The sequence below is a fragment of the Volvox carteri genome, assembly GCF_000143455.1.
Source record: "Volvox carteri f. nagariensis unplaced genomic scaffold VOLCAscaffold_37, whole genome shotgun sequence".
In the NCBI taxonomy this organism is placed as follows: domain Eukaryota; kingdom Viridiplantae; phylum Chlorophyta; class Chlorophyceae; order Chlamydomonadales; family Volvocaceae; genus Volvox; species Volvox carteri.
The window spans coordinates 858,214-879,555 of record NW_003307580.1 but is presented as its reverse complement, the minus strand read 5'-3'; the positions used below and the strand labels follow the sequence as shown (position 1 = coordinate 879,555).

General features: G+C 53.8%; 2 protein-coding genes across 2 annotated transcripts in view; one reads left to right on the top strand and one right to left on the bottom strand.

Annotated features, from left to right (window-relative positions):
- rsp5 (radial spoke protein 5) overlaps window positions 1-5,168 on the top strand; it is a gene marked incomplete at both ends in the record, with an annotated part of 6,134 nt that extends 966 nt beyond the window's left edge. Inside the window, 9 exons of the mRNA XM_002953665.1 lie at window positions 521-637; window positions 1,372-1,535; window positions 2,496-2,721; window positions 3,001-3,060; window positions 3,327-3,482; window positions 3,715-3,862; window positions 4,022-4,095; window positions 4,391-4,597; window positions 5,103-5,168. Of these exons, the coding sequence (XP_002953711.1) occupies window positions 521-637; window positions 1,372-1,535; window positions 2,496-2,721; window positions 3,001-3,060; window positions 3,327-3,482; window positions 3,715-3,862; window positions 4,022-4,095; window positions 4,391-4,597; window positions 5,103-5,168 (1,218 nt within the window). The remainder of the gene's footprint in view (window positions 1-520; window positions 638-1,371; window positions 1,536-2,495; window positions 2,722-3,000; window positions 3,061-3,326; window positions 3,483-3,714; window positions 3,863-4,021; window positions 4,096-4,390; window positions 4,598-5,102) is intronic.
- A 7,214-nt stretch (window positions 5,169-12,382) lies between these two features.
- Window positions 12,383-20,958, bottom strand: VOLCADRAFT_106062 (uncharacterized protein; the record flags this gene model as incomplete). The annotated part of the gene is made up of 11 exons (XM_002953576.1): window positions 20,809-20,958; window positions 20,471-20,497; window positions 17,829-17,980; window positions 17,145-17,215; window positions 16,002-16,315; window positions 15,718-15,774; window positions 14,808-14,920; window positions 14,067-14,165; window positions 13,570-13,657; window positions 12,812-12,927; window positions 12,383-12,448 (listed from the first exon to the last, which is right to left on the bottom strand). The coding sequence occupies exons 1-11, from the start codon at window positions 20,915-20,917 to the stop codon at window positions 12,383-12,385; spliced, it is 1,212 nt and encodes a 403-aa protein (XP_002953622.1). The 5' UTR covers window positions 20,918-20,958.
- Between the last annotated feature and the right edge of the window lie 384 nt (window positions 20,959-21,342).

The window sequence follows — 21,342 nt, the reverse complement described above, 5'->3', positions numbered from 1 at the left end:
GNGGGGGAGGAGGGGGAGGAGGGGGAGGGGGAGGAGGATGTCCGGAGGGATTAGGGCCCTGATGTGATGTGATGGGACAGCTCGAGCTCCCTCTCCCTCGGACCCCTGTGAGCCCACCACCGTGGAGCTGCTGGTCCCCTCTGCAGGGAGTGTACCTGTTGGTAAAGGAAATGAAGCACTGGAGTACAGGGGCGGTCCCAGCTCGGCAGAGGGCCACGGCGAGACTGAGATTCGCAGTGTGGGAGGGGCGATGAAGGGGTTTAAGTAAGGCGCCCTGTCTAGAAGGGGGGGGGTCCCTCCAGGGATCGACTGGCTTCCCGCAACGCCCCTCCTTCATCTCACCCCCCAGTGAAGATTTGCTGTTCCGTGTTCAGATTCCTTCAGATGCCGCTTCACCATTTCCGTCTAGACCTCGACTTTCCTCCAGGGGTTGTTCCACCCCTGTTTCTGACACTCTTGTTCCCCCATCCCTGTACTTGTGTATGTATGTATGTGTGTGTGCGTGTGTGTGGTACGGCAGGCTAAGAATGCTGAGTTGGAGGTGCTCCGTGTGGCCATAGCGGATGCTGAGGCAGTGGTTTCGGAGCTGAAGGCCTCATTCACCGATGACCCCCTGTCGCTAGTGTCGTGGATGCAGGTCGGAAGCGGGGGCATGTGTGGCTGGCTGGCTGGGCGGGCGGGCGGGCGGGTATGGGGTTGCAAGAGCTTGTGGGCTATCCCTGTGTATGTGTGTGTGGGGGAGTAGGGGGGGGGGGGAGACCAACACCGCCAACCCTGATAACACGAGCACTCAGAACCGGTAGGGGATGTGGACTGGGCAGCCCGGCTCACGTCGTCACAGTGCCATCTGGGGAGGAAGGATTTTAACTCAGGAATCCATACACCTCCTGGTTTATTTTAAATTATCCAAAACAACTACTTTTCACACACCGATAGGAAACCAGGGGTTACGAGGGGTGGTGGGTGTTTGGGGGCATTTGCGGTCTGTACGACTGTGCGATTACTAGATGTGCCGGGCGCAGAGGCGGCGACTTCCAGATGAGGCGGCAAAGGGCACAGCGAAAAGGGGTGAAGCTGGTTTCACCTCTCGGTAGAAGATCCTGCTGCCGGGCGAACCCCTGTCGGATGCGAAAAGACGCGCTCGGATTCCGTCCTCTGTCGTGTTTTTCTCCGTTCGAAACCCCAAAGCACCAACTGCAAACCGTCAATTACATCCAAACCTAAATCCAAATCCAAAACCGGATTCAATTAGATTCCATAGAAGTAGAATCCAATAGAAAAAATGGAAAACAAAGAAAAAAGGAAAGGATCCGGACCTCGTTATCGCATGTGCCGGTGTGTCTCCACCGCCTCCCACCTGCCGGTCTGCAGGCCCTGACCGACCTAGCGGACGGCGGTCTGACCACTTTCGAGGTGAGCGGCGCCGGCTGGCCGTACTGCTCTCTAAGGTCGCTGTTCGGCGAGCTGCCCTCGGCTGCGCCGCCCGCGGGCTTCTTTGACGGAGTGGAGCGGGTGCTGGGGACATTCAAGAGGAGGTGAGGAGGAGGGGGGAAGGGGAAAGACGAACCACAAACGAGTGAAGCTGCTGCCAGGGCAAGAGTGTACCAGAAGGGGGAAGGGGGAAAGGGCGGAGGGGAAAGGGAGGGGAGGAATAAAGGGAGGAGGGAGGGTCGTAAACTCCGTGCGAGAAGCAGGGGGTCATGCGGGTGAAGAGCGCCTCCAAATTGCCAAGCCACAGCAATGGCCGCGTGTCCTAAGCCATGATGCCACTGGCCCTGTACGATCTCAACCGGAAGCTTAGCTCAAATTGGAGACTCATTTGATAAAGTCCAGTAAGTTACATTACCGATATTTTTCTTTTTTTCTGGGTGTGGTGTGGTGTGGTGTGGTGGGGGTAAGACGAACCACTGGCGAATGGTGTGGCGTGTGTGTGGGGGGGAGGGCAAGGCTGAGGGGGCTGGTATTCCTGGGTGGGAAGGCGGCACGCGAACAAGGGGGGGGAGGTAAGGTGTTTTAGGGCTTTTGGGGGGGTTTAGACGAATCCAAATCCCATTCTGGTGCGGTTCCGGAGCAGCTCCAGAAACAGTTAACGCGAGCGGGAGGTGCTAGCGGAGGGGGGAGGTGCTCGGCGAGGTAGGCCAGGTGTTCGGGTTTCGGAGCGTGTGGCTCCAACCCGGACTTAGACACCGCTTGAGGCAAGAGGGTTTCCCCGGGGCAGAGAGGAGGAGGGGGTGTGGTTGGGGGTTGCGGCGGGAGAGGGGTATCGCAGGAGAGGGACAGAGAGAGCGAGGGCGGCACAGGGTGAGGAGGGGTAAGGGCCGGATGCCGAACCGCCAGTGCGAATGGCGATATGGCTAATCGGGGAGTCAGCACATGTGTGTGTATGTGTGTATGTGTGTATGTGAATGTGTGTGAATTTGAGATTATGAATAGTTATAGAAAACTCGATATACATTAAAAGTCATCCGCGAACGTCCAAACGGGTTTGTACGCAGGTACGAGAAGGAGCGCGGTCCCAACCGCATTCAATTGTTGCTCAAGCTGGCTCCCAATGTGTTTGCGGATGCCTGGGCGGCGGGCGGGGCGGCGGGTGCGGCGGCGGCTGTGGAGGCGTTTGTGGAGCGTGCGCGTTCCAATGTGTTTGGTGCTGAGGGTGGTACTGATGCGGAGGGGGCGGTGCTGCCCCTGGACCTGGTGCAGCTGGTGTGGTGGGACTTCAAGGTGCGGACACTTCCTGTCTGTCTGTCTGTCTGTCTGTCTGTCTATCTGTCTGTCTGTCTTATTGACAACCTGCCGGTCTGCATGTCTGTCTGTGTCATGCTGTGCATGTGGACCCTTGTCCTGAGCCTGCCTCGCGCTTTCCGGGGGTGGGCACTGCAGCTTGCCAATGTACGATGCTTTCCTGTCCCTACCCCCTGTCCCTCACCCAGTTGCCCGCATTTGGCCCCGTACACCCCCCTCCCCCCCGACAACACATGCATACATACACGCACACAACAGAACTCGGACCCCCTCCCCGTGCTCAAGACCCTCCAGAAGCTAGCCACGGACCAACTAGAGGTGTGTGTGTTTGGGAGGGAAGGGGTATGGGTGGAGAAGGGGAAAGGGGGGAAAAAGAGGGGGGGAGGTGAGATGCGGAACGGGACGTGTCCAAACACGCACGTCTACATACGGGGTTGCAGCATTGCGTCTTGATCATTATTCCTGTTCACAACCTGCGCTTCCGGCCCCGTGCTAAACATGCTTTGGTGTAACCCGAGCCACAAAAGTCGTTGCAGTGGTAGTTGCGCTCCAACGGTCCTCAACGGCGGGTTGTGCTTGCACAGGTGAACGAGGAGACCGGCGAGGTGGTGATTTCGGAGCCCAAGAAGATTCGTGGCATCGGCCTCATTGACTTCCCCGCCGACCAGCTCAAGGCCGTCATTCAGGCGGGCGTACCCATCACGTGTGTGCAGGTATTAGGTTTGGAGCGGTTGGAAGCGGTTGGAAGCGGTTGGAAGCGGTTGGGTGGCCGGCTGGCTGGGGGGAGTGCCTAGGAGACACATGCATGTATGCACCTGGCTATGGACGCGTGTTTATTTTCGCAGGTTGAATGACCTCCTCCCTACTCAACCTCCCTCCCTCCCTCCCTCCTTTTCCCCTCCCTGGCTTATTCCGCCTGACCTCCTCTTTTGCCCCCTGGCCGGTCTGCCGGTCTGCAATACACACACGCAGGTGGAACACAGTGTGTTGGTTCGCAGCTCCTCTCCCGTACTTGCCCTGTGTGCCCGGTACGGCATCAAGGTCCTCGCACGTGGAGGCACCCTGGGTGGCCTGCTGTCGGACAAGTACCTTGGGGCTCCCCCACCGGACCCCGTCAAGGGTGAGGGAGGGGAGGGAGGGGAGGGAATGTTAACTTTAGGGTTTGAAGGTAAATTAGTATTTGGACCTTCTCTGCCTGCTCTCAACCCCACGTCCTTGTTGTTGCTCTTGTTCTCCAGCCCGGCCCCCCACCCCAACACCCCACCACCCCCCTCCCCAGGCGACCCCGACCTGGACTCGGTTCCCGCCTGTATGGACATGGTCAACAACATCGGGGGCTGGAGCAAGCTGCAGGTCGGCAGCACCGACTGGGCACAGGGGAACGGGGCCGCGGGAAGTGGAGTGCAGTGGGGTGCAGGGAAAGGAAAACCTGTTGTTCCTCTGAACAACCCCCCCCCACACACACCCACATATACATGAACCACCCCCCACATTCATACATCAAGGCATCCAGCCCCACCAAATTCCAACCCCAAATCCAACTCCCCAAATCCACTTTGAAAGTCCAATTTGAAAGTCCAATTTGAAAGTCCATTCAAGACCCTGAATCCAATCTGAATTTCTCCCCGCCCGCATCCCCGACTCCCAGGAAGCCCTGGCTGTCGTGAAGAACGTGGCTGAGAAGCACGGCGTGAAGCCCGAGACGGTGGCGCTGCGCTGGCAGATCGACGCGGGTTGCTTCCCGTTGGCGACCACCCGCTGGGGGCCCCGCGCGTGGCGCCAGTTCGGCTACCTGGGCTGGGGCTCGCAGGAGATGAGCGGTGGGAAGCCGGGAGTGGATGCGGCGCTATTCCAGGTGGGCTTCAGGACGGTCGGGCCACAGAGAGGGGGGTAGGGGGGGGATAAGGGGGGTTGATTAGGGGTAATGGGGGGATGAAGGAAATGGGAACAAACATGCGGTAGGGAAAAGGGGGAGGGGAAATCGGTGTGTGTATGTGTATGTGTATGTGTGGAGGCTGCAGAAAAACGAGAGTTGGTGGGGCCTTTTTCTTACCTGCTTACGTTGCTCTGCTGGCCTTGTTGCTGCATGTGTGTTTGTTCGCCCTTGTCGGTGCCCGCTTGTGTGGTCGTGTTTGCTGTTGGATCCGGATCCTCTTAACTGCTGCCAGCCTTGCACTGCCCATCCCGGTGGTTGCTGCGTCTAGCCCCGAACCGCTCCCCTTATTCAGGGGCCCACAACCACAAGCACTACCACAACCACAACCACAACCACCACCACCACAATCACTACCAATCACTACTAATCACCGGGCTCTTGAATCTTTTTGACTCTGTCCGGGGATGTGGGATGCTGTGTGCAGGTGGAGTCTTTCCTGGACGTGGACGACATGACGCGGCTGGAGGCGCTGGCGACTGTGCATGCGTAGGGGGGAGGAAGGGGGGGGATGGCACCGTGTGTGTTTTGTGAGGGTACATATATGTATGTATGTGAGTGTGTGAGGTGTGAGTGTGTGTGTTTGAGGGCGCGGTGTAAGATGGGAGGAAAACACACCACGCCGGCACAGCGGGCCGCTCCAACCGCTCCAACCGCTCCAACCGCTCCCCTTTGGAAGGGGACGGGCCGGGGGCTGGAGGAAGGCCAGGAGCCAGCAGGAGCTGGTCGCTCGGGTGGCGGGGTCGGGGTGGGAGCGTTGGGGGTTATATGGATGTACGTGTGTATATCTGTTCATGTCGGTTGTTGCGTACTGGGATGTCCGTACGTATCCGGTCAAAAAAACATTTGCGAAAGGGCGTCGGCGGGTGCGGACGATACACTGCTGTACACATACTGCTATGTGCATGTTTGCATGTCTGTATTTATGTAAGGGCGTGCGGACGGCGGTGTTCAGGGGGGGGAGGGAAAACCAGAGCGCATCCGATGTGCGCGAGATCGGGGTGTGTATGTGTGCATGTGTGCATGTGTGTGTGCCGGGTGGAGGCTGGAGAGGTAGATGAGATGTTAGGGGCCTCACCCCTGCACGGCAGGAGGGGGCCTTGACGGAGGAGCCCCCGCCCCGGGGTGGGGAGGGGGGCTGTGCGGGAGGAGGCCGATGTGGGGAAGCTCGGCGGGGAGCTGAAGGGGCCAAAAGGGGGAGTTGAGGGTGATGGGATAAGCGGGTGTGGGAGGGTGAGGGGGGTGTCCGTGATAGGGGGGGGCAGGAGGCCCTAGGAGGGACACCCCTGGAGCCTTTCGTAAGGAGGAGTGCGTATGTATGTATGTATGTCTCATTATCCGCCAGGTGCTGTCGTACACTGTACGTATACCGGTTGCCGTATTTCCAGTTGCGTGGACTTCCATGGTGTGTGGAAAGACTGTACATACGTATGAGCATGTGTGCTGAAGGGAAACACAACTTGTGTACGCGTGTGTGTGTATGTATAAACGTACGTATGTGTGTGTGGTGGTGGGGGGGATGCTGGCAAAGCGTGTGTGTTTGTATCGTGGCATATCGTCATGCAGACATGCGCTTGTGAGTTAGGGGGCGCATCAAAGGCCCCACCCCGTTCCCACGTCCCCGTCCAGCCCCCCACTGCCCCTCGGCGTCCTAATGAGAGCACACCGGCGGAAATGCCGCCGCGGCAAAGGTAAAAGCTAGTAACATAAACATATTTATCATCACGGCAGAAGTACTTTACAGAGCGTCCTGGCAAGCGCACGCAACTTTAACACACACAACTCAGCTGTATGTATTGTGGCGCTGTATGTACGGCGCTGCAGCAGGTGTGCAGCAGCAGCGGAACTTCTCCCTCCCTGCCCATCTGGATCATACCTATCATTCAAAAGGTGAAAAAAACGCTTGGCATTCCATCTATCACTCTCCAACGCACCGGACCGCCACCGCAGTACGGCAATACGGCACCCGCCCGAAAACGCCCTTTCGTCCTTCAAGTTCCCTGTATACGCATCGTCCTTCATCGTCCTTCATGTTCTCTATGGTGTACGTCCCCCACCACCTGTCGCGCGGTGGGTTCAGCAGCTGAAAAGATGCTCAGACGTCGTCTTACAGCCCAGCTGGTCGATTGCCCTTTCAGTTGCGTTTGCAAGTCTGCTGATGTGCGTGTTGTGTGTGGGGGGGTATTTGCACATCGTCGAGCTGACATCTGTGCACCATCTTGCCGATGTCAGGCTTGCCGTGGCGCGTGGCCTTTTTGGGGTGTCAGGACTTGCGGTCGGCCCTCACAGCCCATACCTGGCACCATACCTGGCACCATCACCACAACGCTGTCACAATCGCATACCGGGTAGGGGGACGTGGGTTGGTTGGGAATGCCATGCGGAGGATTGCCGCCCTTTAAGCCTTCGAGCCTTCCGACTTTCGACGTGAACGCGCTCCCCCTGGAGTTTGTGTTAAGTGTACGACATGCACATGGGGCTGCTGGAAAAGAGGCCTACCTAGGTGCCCTGACACGCTAACGGGGCACAGGGCTGCGCAGGGCCTTACGTTATCGCACTACTGCTGTTGTGGGGAGCACCACTCTGTACGGCAGTTGTCTAATCTAGGGTTTCTGGGGAAATGAGTTTCGAGTGCCTGGATTTGCTTTGAGGGAGGAGTTTGGTGCCGAGCTGTCCTCCTTCCTGTGCAATCAGGAATTTTGAATGGAACCGCGCAGAGTGAGAAAAGTCTGGTACAAGCGGCAGGGAGGAAAAGAAAAGGAATGGGACTTTCTATTGCTGTTCTTGTTGTTACAGAGTGGGAAGCTTCTGGGGCGATTGGACACCACATTTGGATTGTGGCTGTTATGCGGAATAATAGGGTATCGCTGCTGTTGCAAGTGACAATCAGCATCCGCTCAATTTCGCCCGTCTGTAGCAGCTAGTCGTATCCGTCCGCCAGTGCTACGCTGCGTTTCGGGCTCAGTTTCCTTCCGTGGAAAAGAGCTTGCAGACGGCTTTGCGGCACCCGTTGGCATTCACATCTCGGCGTCCTAGGTGTTTTACGCAACTTAACCATCCTTCGCAATTCTTCGCACGCTTGGAACCAGCCACTGCGTGAAGCTACGTGAAGCTACGGAAGTTTATGAAGTTATGGTACAGAGAGTTGTTTTAGCTTCATGAGCACGTTGCGGCTACCGTCGCATCCTATAGGGCATCAGCGCGCTGCGCAAGGTAGGAAGCGTGAAAGGGATGGTCGAAGCCAAGGTAACCACCTCAGCCGAGAAAACATTTGCCGCTGTACAAATGATAACATAATAATAATTATAATTAAATAAATACTCTTTATGATAATAACGTACGTTTGTCAGGACGCCGGTAAAGAGCGTGGCAGGTTAGGTAAATACGTCCGGCGGAGGCCTGGAAGGTGCGTTAGATAACAAACTCGCCAAAGCTTTGCCACCCACACACATAATATAATTCATCAATTTGCTGTGTCGGTAACAAATAAGTGCTGATCCAAAATCGAGAGGCATCATGTGGATAAGCACGCGTCTCGACTTTTCCATTAGATATTAGCACAACATCTCTTGCAACTGTGCAATATTTTTCCTAGATAAAATCTGTTTAGTAGTAAATCTAGGCTAAACATCTGGCCTGTGAAAGAGCTGGCTTGGACTTGACTGGGTCGGGAACCTAGCGCAGTGCCGTTATAGAAGTAGGGACGCGTGTTTACTCATGATAAACTGTATTATACAAATTATCGTTAATGTCTTTCTGAATAGTCGTTTGGCTGCGGTGGCTTAAGCGGTGAATCGCAGCCCTCAACGACCGCAACGATGCCCGTGAGCCCAGGCCCTTGCAGTAGCAAGTCTATGGCACAGATACCACAACTCAGGGTTAAAGAGATGACTATGAAAAGCTCTTGTGCCGCTAACGACCATGCTTGCACTGCTGCGCAGCAGCACCATCTGGTCGGCGGCGAGTCAGTGCGAAACGACCCGCCGCCCCGCCCGGCACCCGCCTGCCAGCCATCCACCACGAAGGAGGGCCGCACGACGATGACGTGGGCCTTTCGCCCGTTACGGTGCAGTCGCGAATTTGTTCTACACTTAAAGGACCATACAAATATTGCCGCACAAGCGGTATCTGACGTAGGTTTTTGTCTGGAACCCGGATTTTGCTTGCTTGCTTACTTTCCATTTCGAAGCTATACATTGATTGACTTCAATGCCGGTCAACACCTTGAACATAATTGTGATAGCTCCTTCAAAATTAGAAGCTTGATATGGTGGCACACTATCCGTCGAGCTAACAATTTAAAGCTGGGTTGAGGTTTGAAGCCAGCTTTTGGAGGTTACCTTCCGCAATCTCCTGCGTCGCGTATATATACCGTTGACCACCGTCGCATACCAGGCGACGGCCATTCCCATCACAGGACTGACTGAAACATCAAACTTAACACACAGAACAGTTACTTGCATGCATACATCGAGCAGGAAAGAGGAAAACGGCCGTCCACTGTTCGTGCACTACTCTTGGTCTTACCCTACCACCTTCTTGCGTATCCGGCACCCGTGTTTATTGTTTTTGCGTTTTTATGCGCGCAGCAGGTCCGAGCATTTGTCCCTATGCACGATAATACTTTTTTCTTTCCAGTCTGTTTTCATCAGTTCCCTGCCTGGTGGGACTGTACATGTACAGTTCAGGATACGTTGGCAGAGACAGGCCAAGAGACGCGCGAGGACTTCCCTGGCTAGATAGACGTGCTACGTCCTGCTTGACGAGCAATCGAGTAGCATCCTTCTGTCTTTCAAAACAAATCTGCTGTCTTGGGTGTCGTGAGTGGAAAGACATGTCGTCCCAGCCTTTTTGGAGTATGCCTGATGCAATAACGACGACAAAGCGGTTATGTAGTAGCTGGTACACAGTACGGCTCTACAAATACGCACGTAGCGCGACCACCAGCATCTCGAGAGGCCTTTTCAGCGGCCAGCTACTACCGGTTACGTCATGATCATGATCACGTTCAAGTGGCCCGCAGCTCGCCGCTGAAGTTCTTCATCTCTCCGTCCTTACTTGCAAGAAGCTACAGGATCCCGAGGGGCCTTATGTGTCGGCCAACACGCCGTCGCCTGTATGTGTTGACTCATTGCCATTGCCCACCCGCCCAAACCGTCGCTCATCCTGCCCAAACCGTTGCCCAGCAAGCCAGGGCAATGGCCGCAGGAAGATGGGCACATATGATTTATTTCACGTAAACTCGTAACGCCAGCCACCTGGAAATAAGAGAAAGCAGAAGTAGCTGCTGCTGCTCCTGCTACCCCTCCTGCTCCTCCTACTGCTATTCCTAACCCCTGCCCCTGCCTGGGGTTGCCTTGCCTGTTGACAACCCGTCTCGTGCGTCTATGCTCCCCTGCATTCTAAACCGCGGATGGCGCGTAGAAGCCCCTTGCTTGCTTGCTTGCCCCCCACCAGAACCAGCGACGGTACTTTACGTCCCAAGCAACTACGCACGTACGTATGTACGTTCAGCGTTTCAGGCCGGCAGATAAGCAACTGCATTGAGATAGGCTCAGCCCAGCCAGTTTCAACGGCGCCGGCATGAGCACGCACCGTCACCCTCGTGTGCTCTATCGCTGTATGTCCGCGACCTTTAGGCTCGCGTGTGTGTGTGTGTGTATGTGTGTGTGTATGTGTGTATGTGTGTATGTGTATGTGTGTGTATGTATGTGTGTGTATGTTACAATCCTGAAAATGTCATCCGCGATACCTTCGTGAAAAAACAAATAATGCGACAACTCCGTGACATCTATCTGAGCAACAGCTGGACTTCCATCCTAATGAGAAACAGGGGGTGGGAATGGACTAAGCATGCACGGCAATAACATATTTTACATTCATGCATGCATACCATGACCTGTTGGTTGTTTTTGCTTGTGGCGCTACCTGCTGGCCAAGCTCCACATCCGTAGTACTAGTAGTACTGCTCACAGCCTGGCCGCACACCGTAGTGACTGTCGTACAGTACGGCGGAAACAATAGCTATATATATGTATATATAGGGAGAGAGAGACGCGCCAAAACGCATGTCCAGCATGTCGAGAGGCCTTCTGGGCAGCCAGCTACTGCAGAGCTACAATACCGCCCACGGTCGTATTTATGGTATCGCCAGGTATATACTAAATAGAAGTGCATCCACCGATGCCATATTCGCCCATCGTCGAACAAATTTATATTTTGGCGTATCTGTTTAAGTCGTGCTGACGGTGATGCATACCGTAGTGCTACTTATAGTTCGTGCTACAATAATTCGGGAGGCACCACGAATATGTAGCACGTACAAATTCTAAAGGTATCCCAAGGGACCGCAGCCCCGAAATATCGTACCCACCGAAGACGGTCGATTAAACTTCGCAAAAACTAGGATTTCAAGGCGGAAATCAGCTCTTAAATACATAAAACATAGTCATAAACGTAGGACATGAACAACGCTGGAAAACGTGCAAGGCAGGCAACCCTGCTATGAAACCGCTAGCACCAAACGCTCCGGTGAGCGACCGAGCTGGATTTGCACCAGTTAGGCTTGATGATGCTGTTGTCGAGGCCCAGCGTGAGCGAATGGAGCACGAGGAGGTTGCTAGGCGCGAGCGCAATGCGGTCAATGCTACGGCAGCTGGCGAGGCGAGGCTTGCGCTCACGCCGCAGCCTGGCATTCGACCTGTTGGACGTCCTCTTCAACAAATCCCAAACACTGTATTGGCCCGGCCGGTTGGTTATTAGGTCGTTGCCACTGGTACTGAACTGTACGATCGGTCCAGAATTTGCTAGGGCGTTTCCAAAGTGCGAAAATTGTGAGAGACCATGAGCCTAAGGGTTCCCGGTGGAGGGAGACTGACTGGAAGCTGCAGTTTGAAAAGCCCCGAAACTTTGGAAGGGGCCCCAAAATTTGTATCATGCCCGCAAAATCTGGTCCGGCCTTCCCCGAAATTCAAAGAGCACGTACAAATTTCAGAAAGTTTTTTGACCCCTCCCCGAACAAAGCGATCACGAACTATAAGTAGCACTACGGTACTACATGGTCGTGGGGTGCGTTCCCCTTACCTGCAAACCGCCCAATGCGAGCCTAGGGCTCAAGGCCCGCCAGATCGCCTATAAGCACCGCCCTACCTCGCACTTCAGACAAAGAAAGCGATAAAGCAGACTATCAAGGAAAGGAAACGATAGAGTTGCGGTGGGACCACATACGTTCCAGCATCCTTGCCAGACGTTCAGGTTCCCACTTCATAGCGTCCTTCATATGCTCAAAGCGCGGAAGTCCATAACAGATCTGATTTTGTCGTAAACCGGAGAATCCAGCAAGACATGCTTCTCATCTTCAATATGGCTATCAGTGCCGCAGCAGGGGCATACTCACTCCTCCCTAGGTATATAACGCCGTTCCTTGCGCACTTGGTTCGCCGCCAATGCCCAACCGTGCATCTAACCATTCCGGCGCTCTGTACGACGGTATCTTCGTACAGCCTCAGGCAAGTATATGATAGCCTGATAGCACATGATGTGCGCGCTGTTCTGTGTTGTACGATATTGAGCTTGCTTGCTAACAGCACATAGAGCAATCAATGCGACCTCTCCTCCTGGTCTTCGGCTCGTCTAGACCATACACGGTCCGGTCCGGTCCCGAGCCCTTTATAGAGGCGTAGAGAAGTCCTTGAGTGTCGTGCCCATCTACCGGCGGGCATTAAGTACTATGCAATAGAGCGCGAAAAGGTTGACACAAGGTTTAGACGACACCTGTAACAAATCAACGGCGGAACGACAGCAGCATGCACATACAGCATGGAAAGCGGAGTGGTTAGGACACCCGGATGGGAAGATTACCAAACTCCCAACCCCGATGCAACATTAACCCGAAACATGCTGGCGGTTGGTCTTCCAACCCCCCCCTCATCCCCTCTTTGCGGCAAACCTGGTCCTTATCACCTTCCTCAACGTTGGATGGTACGACAACTTGACAGTGTCTGGACGACAGAGGTCATCGCAGCACGGCCCCTTTGTATATCTGTATTTAGGCCACTGTTGCATGCGTTTGTACGGATGGACCATGCGAGCTTGTATTGTGTTATAAGGCCTTATCTCTCCACAATTATTTCTCACCGTCAGGTTGCCCTCCTGTAACATCCGTGTCTGATTCCCCGGGAGATCAAGGATGGTGACCCAGGCCGAGTAAGCCGCAGGGTTGAAGTCTCCAGCTGTCGCATTAATAGCAGCTCCTGTCGTACAATTGACGGTCGAATGAGGGATAATGGCAATTTGCAGGATGCGCCAGAAGGGGCCACATGCCCCGTGCCCCCGTGCGTGTAAGTTTGCTGCCTAGTGGTGCGTGCTGCTGGTGTGTCATTAGTGAGTTGACACGGTTTCTACTGCTCTGGGAAGAGCCCGAGGCCCTGTATGTTAATCTTCGTTACGGAATGTACGGACCGCCGTTAGTTGTTAAGGGCCCTTCAAGAACTGGCGCCCTCGCGTTCGAGGTTCGTTGGGTTTGCCCGTACAGCGGTTGGGTTCACCTTTTCACTTCTCATTAAGCCGCCAGCAATTACTGCCGAAACCAATGCCTAATGCTTACCTAGACCTGTGCATGCCAGAATATATGCCTAACAACAATGATCGCTGATCGGTCTATCGGTGTCAGTACATGTACGACCTCCTGCACGGCCTGTACGGCCATGTACCTGCTGCACGTATCCGATGTATGCACTTCTCATGACCGAGCCCAGGTCCTCGGAAAAACTAAGAACAAATAAACTGCTCACTAGCTAGGCGCTTCCCCAGGGAGTTTCGAACCCATAAGGATCTGTTGCGACCCACGGGACGCTCCCTCAAGTAACCATCTTTTGCTCAATCCTGCGCCTTACCTCTTGGTACAATTAAGTCGCCGGACGCCGGCACATGGGAAGTCACAATGGATGGACGAAATCGCATTAGTGATGGCCAGTTGTTCGCCTGTGCATGTGGGCAAATTTAACACGGCGCACTTGCGATGGGTGTGTACGTACTCGTGCATGTACTGCAGGGAGGGGCAGGTTTTGTTGGTATATACATACACGCACTTGTGGACAGCTTCAAGATGCTCGGGCACCGAAGTATAACTAAGGACGAGCGGCTTTTTGGTCATCAGCGTTTTTCAGCTGCGTATGTCGTCACTGTACTGCTACAGCAATTGTATGTGTGTCGCACACCCAGCCACTAATAACGCTGAAAGCACATGCTCGTGCTCTTCCATTACCACTCTGGCCACATGTATTTGCCGGCATAGCAACAGCAGGCCAAATGAACCGGCCTGTAAATATAACATATTTTTCGCACGTGAGGAGTTTTATATTCAGCTTCTGGACGTCTCCCGGGAACATACCTGCTGACATGCCACCCAGGCGATTTTGTCCCTAAGGGCATAAGACTTTACAGCGCAGACCGGCGCCCACACCTGGCCGCCACCGCCGGGTGCAGCGACCTGCCGCACGCGCGCCGCACACACACCATAAGGTTACGTGATGTCAGTCAGGTTTAGTCTACCACCATGAAAGTGTCATGGAAGTCACATGTGGAAGAGCACTCGCAGGCCGACTTGCCGACAGCAAATGAGTACCGAGCAGCAGAAGCAGCCGCATGTGAGGTTCTAGCTGTCCAAGTAATAAGGCAGCCTAGTAGGGTAAAGTGACAGTTATTCATGAATAACGTTTTTCTCAGCGAGACCGCAACCCTGATTGGCTGTCAGGTGTACGCTGGTGATTGGGGCCCTGCCGCTGCTATGTACTACCTAGGCGTCCGTCCTACGCAGCATAAAAATATTCTGTCTATTTATTGACGCTCTGCAGCTGATATGTTTTATATGTATATGTGCTAATATGTATATCGTCTGGGCAGTTTTAGATCGTCTATAAATCGTACCTTGGTATAGTAGAATGAACAGTCCCAATCTAATGTGCTAGAACGCGATATGTACAACAAGTTAATCATAAATTTTACATTGCCTTGCTGCTGCTGATCTCGCCATGATCGCCGGTGATGCGCACTCCAAGCGATCAATCGGGCAACCGGCATGGAGCTGGCACGAATAAGTTTGCCCCGGCGAGGACACCCAGGACATGCTTACCTTCATCATTAAGCGACCGTACGTCTTGCAAAACGCTGGATCAAGCGGGCAGAGGTTTGATTCCACCGTGTCCTTTGCCGTAAAGCCCCCGATCACCTGAACGTAATCTTGGTCTGCGCGCGGTGGTGGGGTTTTCGTGCGGCGCAAAAACGACATGTTTATATTTGCGTGGCGATGCTGACAACCCAATCAAGCTGTCGGCTGGCGTCACCAGACATGCAGGTCAGGGTCACCTTTAGTAGTCTAAGCCGGCGGCTAAGGATGCAGACGCCCTCCACGGAGCACTGCGAACTCCGGGAACGGACCTATCTGATAAAAGGTAAGTTCGTTAATATTTCGTTAATATCTGAGGCCTCCTTTACGCCTCGACGTGCAGTCACTAAAGGCCTGCTGTGGGTTGTCCAAGTAGCAGCAGGCCCAGGACGTTATATTAAACCTTTTTCTGATATGGACACGGCCATGGTTATATATCGCTTATGAAGGTTCCTTTAGGGTTCAGCAGCCGTTGCCACCCACAGTGAAATCAACAAACATCTTGAGACAAGATAGCCCTCTGAGGGTGCGTGAACGAGGAAATGTAAATAATAACGGTCAAACAACCACCTGATGGAGGTTGTCGAGCATGCAGATGCGCAGAAACGCATAGACCCGGCGGTGTTCACGCGAACGATAAGAGGATAAAACCCTTCATTGGCCAAACAATCATACACAGTAGAGGAGCCCCATCTCTGCCATCATGTTCATTGCAGTAGTTTCAGCGCATTTACATACGCCTTCAGTGGTCCGGGGGACCCAACCAACAGGTAGGGCGGGGTGGATTACTTTCGCCCTCGTCACCCGCAACAAGCAACGGCACGTGAATGTATTTTTTCCCGCGCGATATGGTTGGACATACATACGGAGGACTTACAGGGGAAGGGACTCGGCGGAGACGGCGGAGACGGCGGCAGTGGCGGCATGGAGGAATCTGTGTGCGGGACGAAAGCGGTGATCGCGTAGTCAGCGGAGGAGCCAAGCATGATGATCAAGCTGACTAAAGACACAGGCCTTAGGTTTTTATTATACCCCAAATGCTACGTAACAACAGCACAGTGTTGCCAAGAAAAGTAGCGGCGGCAGTAAGAATGCCGACGCGCCCCTACGTTCTTGGACAGCTAACATCCCGCCCCCAGCAAATATGTAGCGGATACTTACTGGAGCACTGGATGCCGGCAAAGGGGCCCCTTGGCAAACAACCCCCCAGGATGAAGCTGCAATGCAGCCCGATTTCATCGGGGATGTCCACGGCAAAAGAGGTGTACGAGAGGACCCGCTGGCGCGATTGATGGCTGTGACGATTGCCGTACAACTCAATCGACTCTCCGTCATTAGCTAGCTTCGATGCGCTGTCACCATCAGTAGTGGAGGCCGGATCGCCCTCGTGGTGGCGGCTCATCATTAGCCCACGGCGGCGGCGCCAGTAGGGGCTGTCGCTGCAGCTAAGCTTCGTGGCAGAAAAAATACCCTTCCTGTAGAAAGTGAGCGTACGTACGGCAAGAAATTGAAATCAGTGGACGTTTGCGTAAATACAAACGTCGATTGCAACAACTAGCGAGTGGCGGGCGCTGTTTATTCAGCCTAGGGCCTAAGTCGTTGCGTGCTGACTCAGCACAGGGCTAGGAAAAGCGAAGAGGGGGTTGCCAAGAATCACACAGCTAGCTAGCCAGTCGGCCAGCCAACAAGTCGTGCAGGCGGCAGGACGTCGGGGCGGGGCGGGGCAGCTGGAATGGTGCACACATGCCACAAAATGCAACAACTAGCAATAGCTATTATAAGGAAGTGCCCACAAATATGCCTTATGGCGTCAGTACAATTAAGAGTATCATCTGTAGAGACCAATCAGGGTCATATACTCAGTCATCTTGTCGCAACTTCTGCGTGCCATCCTCCCATGCGTCGCAACTGTTCTTATAGGTCCATGTCGTCGCAATCCGACCCAATGTTACAGTCACTCTATCGTCGCTATCGTCGATTATTCATTTCTGCTAGAAACATTTCGGGCTTAGGCGCACCCTTTGTGGTTGGCACAGTCGCTTCGACATGGCCCTGGCTTGTCGCCGTTGGCAGGCAATGCCAAGTGTGCGACGGGCGACCGGAGTTGATTGCATATGAATGTACACTCGGCCCACCGCCGACTGTCACCGCAAGGAGCAGGATTCCACACGCATATAAATATACCGCGAACTCCCTCGCCTGCTTGCCCCGCCACTGGGGCCACCCCACCGGCAGCCCGTTACCTCAAGCTTTAATTTCGGCTCCCCGACCCCGACCAGGCATCCGCCCCGATAAGCAACGTACACTGAAGAGTTAGTGACCGATGCTGAAGCATATCTTCTTCCGTCCTTGTAACCAAGCAGCTGACACATGGTCTGCATGACAACAAGTTGTGTACGAAGGTATGTAGATAGAGGGAACTATTGTAGGGTAGACGTCTACCCACTGCTGTCGACAGCAGTGCATTAAAAAATAGCTAGTACATACCTACCCACATACATAAGTGCATGCACACACACAGGTTTCCCACCCCAGGAGGCAGGGACATCGTGTTATACCACATGACTTCAGAAAAGTACCGATCGGCGGATGCAAGATCCCGTGATATGCTCTCGAGGATATTACTACAGAAGGGTAATGCCTGTTATGTTGTTAATAATGCATAATACTAATGCCATATGCTCCCCGCCACGGATCGGCCGCATGGGTTTCGGGCCCTGACTGCCGCCCTCCGCATGAAGCGACCACCTGCAGTGAATTCAAATAACTTCTCGACAAAGCAAACTAGATACATACTGGGGACCCTGTTCGTCCTGCCCGCCTGAGACTTACATCCTTTGCACCAAGGAAACTACTTCCGGTGCGTGTTCTTGCAAATGTTATGCATGGCAACTAAGTGGTGGCGTAAAATGACAATACTTGCCAGGCTTCGACTTTCGTCGTGATATTATTTTAGCGGCTGCTGCGGTTGTTTATTTACCCACCTACCGCGGCTGTAGCGTCGGTGAACACTTCGGCGCAGACAGGGAACCATAAGGTCTTGTTTTCATATCCCGGCATTCCCCAGGTACCTGTGGTTGACACCTCGAGGCGTCCCCGTGGACCTGAACCCAAGGTTATCCGCACACCATTCCTGCTGCCTGCGGGAGCGGGGGTTTGTTGCATAGTTGAGGATACGGGGTTTAACGGTCGTGTGGCCGTGTGTGTGTGTGTGTGCGTGTAACGGACCAAACATAATATCTCACCCGGCTGAAACGCGTTATTGGTACTATATAGCATTCTCTATTGCAAGGTATCTCGCCTGTACCCAACAAAAATCGTATGAGCACAAACAAGTTTGGCTGCCTCCATTGACCGAGGCCAAAGTCACATCAACGCCTCTCGTGCTAAATTTAAACTTAAAAGGTGCCGTGTATCTCATAATTGAATTCTGAGATGACGGCGTATGATAACTCGAACACCCAGCTTGTGTTACCTGGTAACCGGGTTACCGGGCAAATGATCCATTTGCCCGCACGGGCATTCCGACTTGTCACCGGCAGGCCGACAAATTTGCTTTCATTTCACTATGAAGTACGCAAGCTGTTCGTTTGTACAATTAATTTGGCCAATGGCAGTGTGCCGCGGCGGCTGTGGGGCGGATTGCTGAAGCCGCTGGCGCTTCGGGGATAACCTTCACAGACAGCACCGGAAAGCGCTGAGGGCTTGGGGGAAGTGTGTCGAGCTAGGCTTTGAGGGGGGTGCCAAGGGCGCGTGAGCTGGCGGGTCAATGCCTGAAGGGGCGCCGTAGGCAGTGCGTACGGTGCTGTACGGCGCTGTTTTCCGTGTGTGTTATGGCGGCGGCACCAGACCGCAAAGCCAAGAAGCTGACGGTGGTGCCGGTAACGGCACCTCCGAATCATACGTTTACGTTCAAGCAAGGGGCTGTCGGTGGCAGGAGGTCGCGGACCTCCAGACTGCGTGTAACGGCCAGTGACTCTTAGCCGTGTCTGCTAGGTCCCAGAGAGACACCGTCCCTTCAACAGGTTATGAGCCCCGGCTTCTGCCTCCCGCGCTCTGACAAGCATAGCTCCCACAGCATCAGCACTGCTGCAACAAGCACAGCTCCCACCACGTTGACACTACCCTAGCTACCGGTCTGTACGGATGCAGGGGGCCCCCGCCCTATTTCCGGCTTCGAGGAGCCGACACCCGACTTGTCGGAGCGGCATTCGCTGGAAAGAGCCAAACGGATTGACGGTTATCAACGACGGGCTTGGCGTCCTAACGACAGCTGCCGCACGCGACAGCTGTCGGGAAGCTGTTCTGGTTACGACGGTTCAGTGCTGATGACAATATTGATTAATGCTATCACAGGCCATCGCTTTTTGAGCCCTCCTCTGGTCAGGCAGGCACGGGGTGTGGAGTGCATGTCCATCCCGGGCTGCAAGCTATAATAGATCAAAGTACTGCACATGTGCTGCACGAGATGGTTTATTCCCTTTGTGTGGTGATTTTTTTTACAATCTTCAAGTGAGAGCGACGCCACCGCACAAGCAACGTATCAGATGCTGCTGATGGCCCGAAACTGCCCCCAGATTTGAGACACGGATTTTGCAGGTCCAGGGGTTTATGGCGCCGGGATGGCAGATAGCTGATTGCTGCGAGGCTAGGAGTTGGAGGGATCGTTACTATATAAAAACAGGTAAATGGATTTGTGTGTTGGAAATCCATTTGTCTAAATAATTCTATTCGTCCCATCTCGGAGGTGTAGCTAGAGCTAGTACCCTGGGAACGTGCCTTTAACGCTGAATCTAGATGCCGGTCTGTGCCGTGCTTCCTTGCCTGGGGCAATTGCTAGCTATCATTTACTGCGTGGGCGCATACCTTGCACGAGGCTTGTTTGCTGAGCCATTTGTTCCCTGGCCTTTCGGAAATGGTACAAAATTTCGTGGACCGGCGGATCATCAGCGGCCCGTTAAAGATAAAGATAAACCACATCGCAATATTCGGATCTGCTGCAAATCCGTAAGCAAGGCAGGTTTGCGGGTTGGAATCCTAATTACGTATCCCGTCGCTAGTCCTAATTAAGAATCCCGTCGCTTAGGATACCAAGCAGATACAGAGTAGCCTATATAGGCAATGACTCCAACACGAAAACCCCTCCATTCACTGCTATCCAATCAGTGCGTGTACGGTGTTGAGGAAGGGGGGAGCCTGGGCAGTTTTATCCGCTCTCGGTTGATCTGCTTGGATGTCTACCGCCACTTTTAGTGCTATTACTGTTAACTCATTCACTCATTCATATTTTTCCCGCGCGCAGCAACAGCTTTGGTCGCTGGGATATATGGTCGCTGGGATCAGGACTCGCCCCCGCCCGCTGGGTACGGCAGGGGCCTCACTCAAGAGCAATACCGAAGCCGCAGCTGGCCGTTATGTTTGTCAGTCATCATCCTGGTTATGAGACGGTGGCGGCCACGAAGTCCACGATGTGCGTGCTCCCTAAACACATAGATATCACGTGCATGTATGTATGTATGTATGTGTGCAACTCACTAAGCATAGCCCCCCCAAATTCCCACGTATGCCGGTTGCTTGTTGCACAACCGCAGTCAGACCGACCGTGGGAAAAACCCCAGCTGCCAACTTACGGACATATGCCGCTGTGGCGGGGCGCCCTGCATATGGCGCAGAGGGGTTGGGGAGGGCATTTCATTGGGATCGTTCTTTTAACTATCGGACAAGACCCAAGGTTAATGATTGTGATGACCTTTGAATGTCGCGACAGGAGCATGGCGGCGAAATGAAGCGCTGGGTGCGAAACTAGAACCAGCAGCGGATGAAGAGTGCCACTGCGCGGCTATTGCACATAACCTTGCACTGAAATGCTAAACACAGCAAACCGCCGGAATCAAAACGTTTGAGACAGTATTTTGTGCATAGACAATGGCGTTCCGCGGATAGCAGGCCAGGAGACGCAACAACTTACAAAGTAAAATTGCCACAGAAAAGAATGTCAACGTACTGACCAAGCACTTTACAGCCATATTGGGGTTGTAACGAGGTAAACTCTCCATGGCCCGTGTAAGCCTATACATAACAGCTGCAGCGCACAGCAATTATACCTATCGCATTTACTTGAGCCTAGAATGAGGTTCAATACGTTCAATACGCCTTTTATCGTCTGCCATCTTGGACTACGGACGCCCAACGTACGGAATACAAGAAGGACCGCCCGCAGTCCTAATTTAGCTGTCGTAGCTTGCCGCCGCCGAAAACATATTCATAATCTTTCCACCAAATTACCATAAGCAACGCGCGTTTTTTATTCAAATTGAAAAATCCGCCTGCAACCGTTGCTGAAGCGTCCGGTACTTAGGCGTGAAGCTATACGCAATTTTGCCTTATTTGCGGGCAACCTCTTTCCCAGTGAAAAATACTTTCTGATAAAAGCTCATGCAATGAGCTTGCCCGGCGAGCGGAGTGCAAACCTGAAGTGAATCAAAAGCCGCTGCTGGCAACC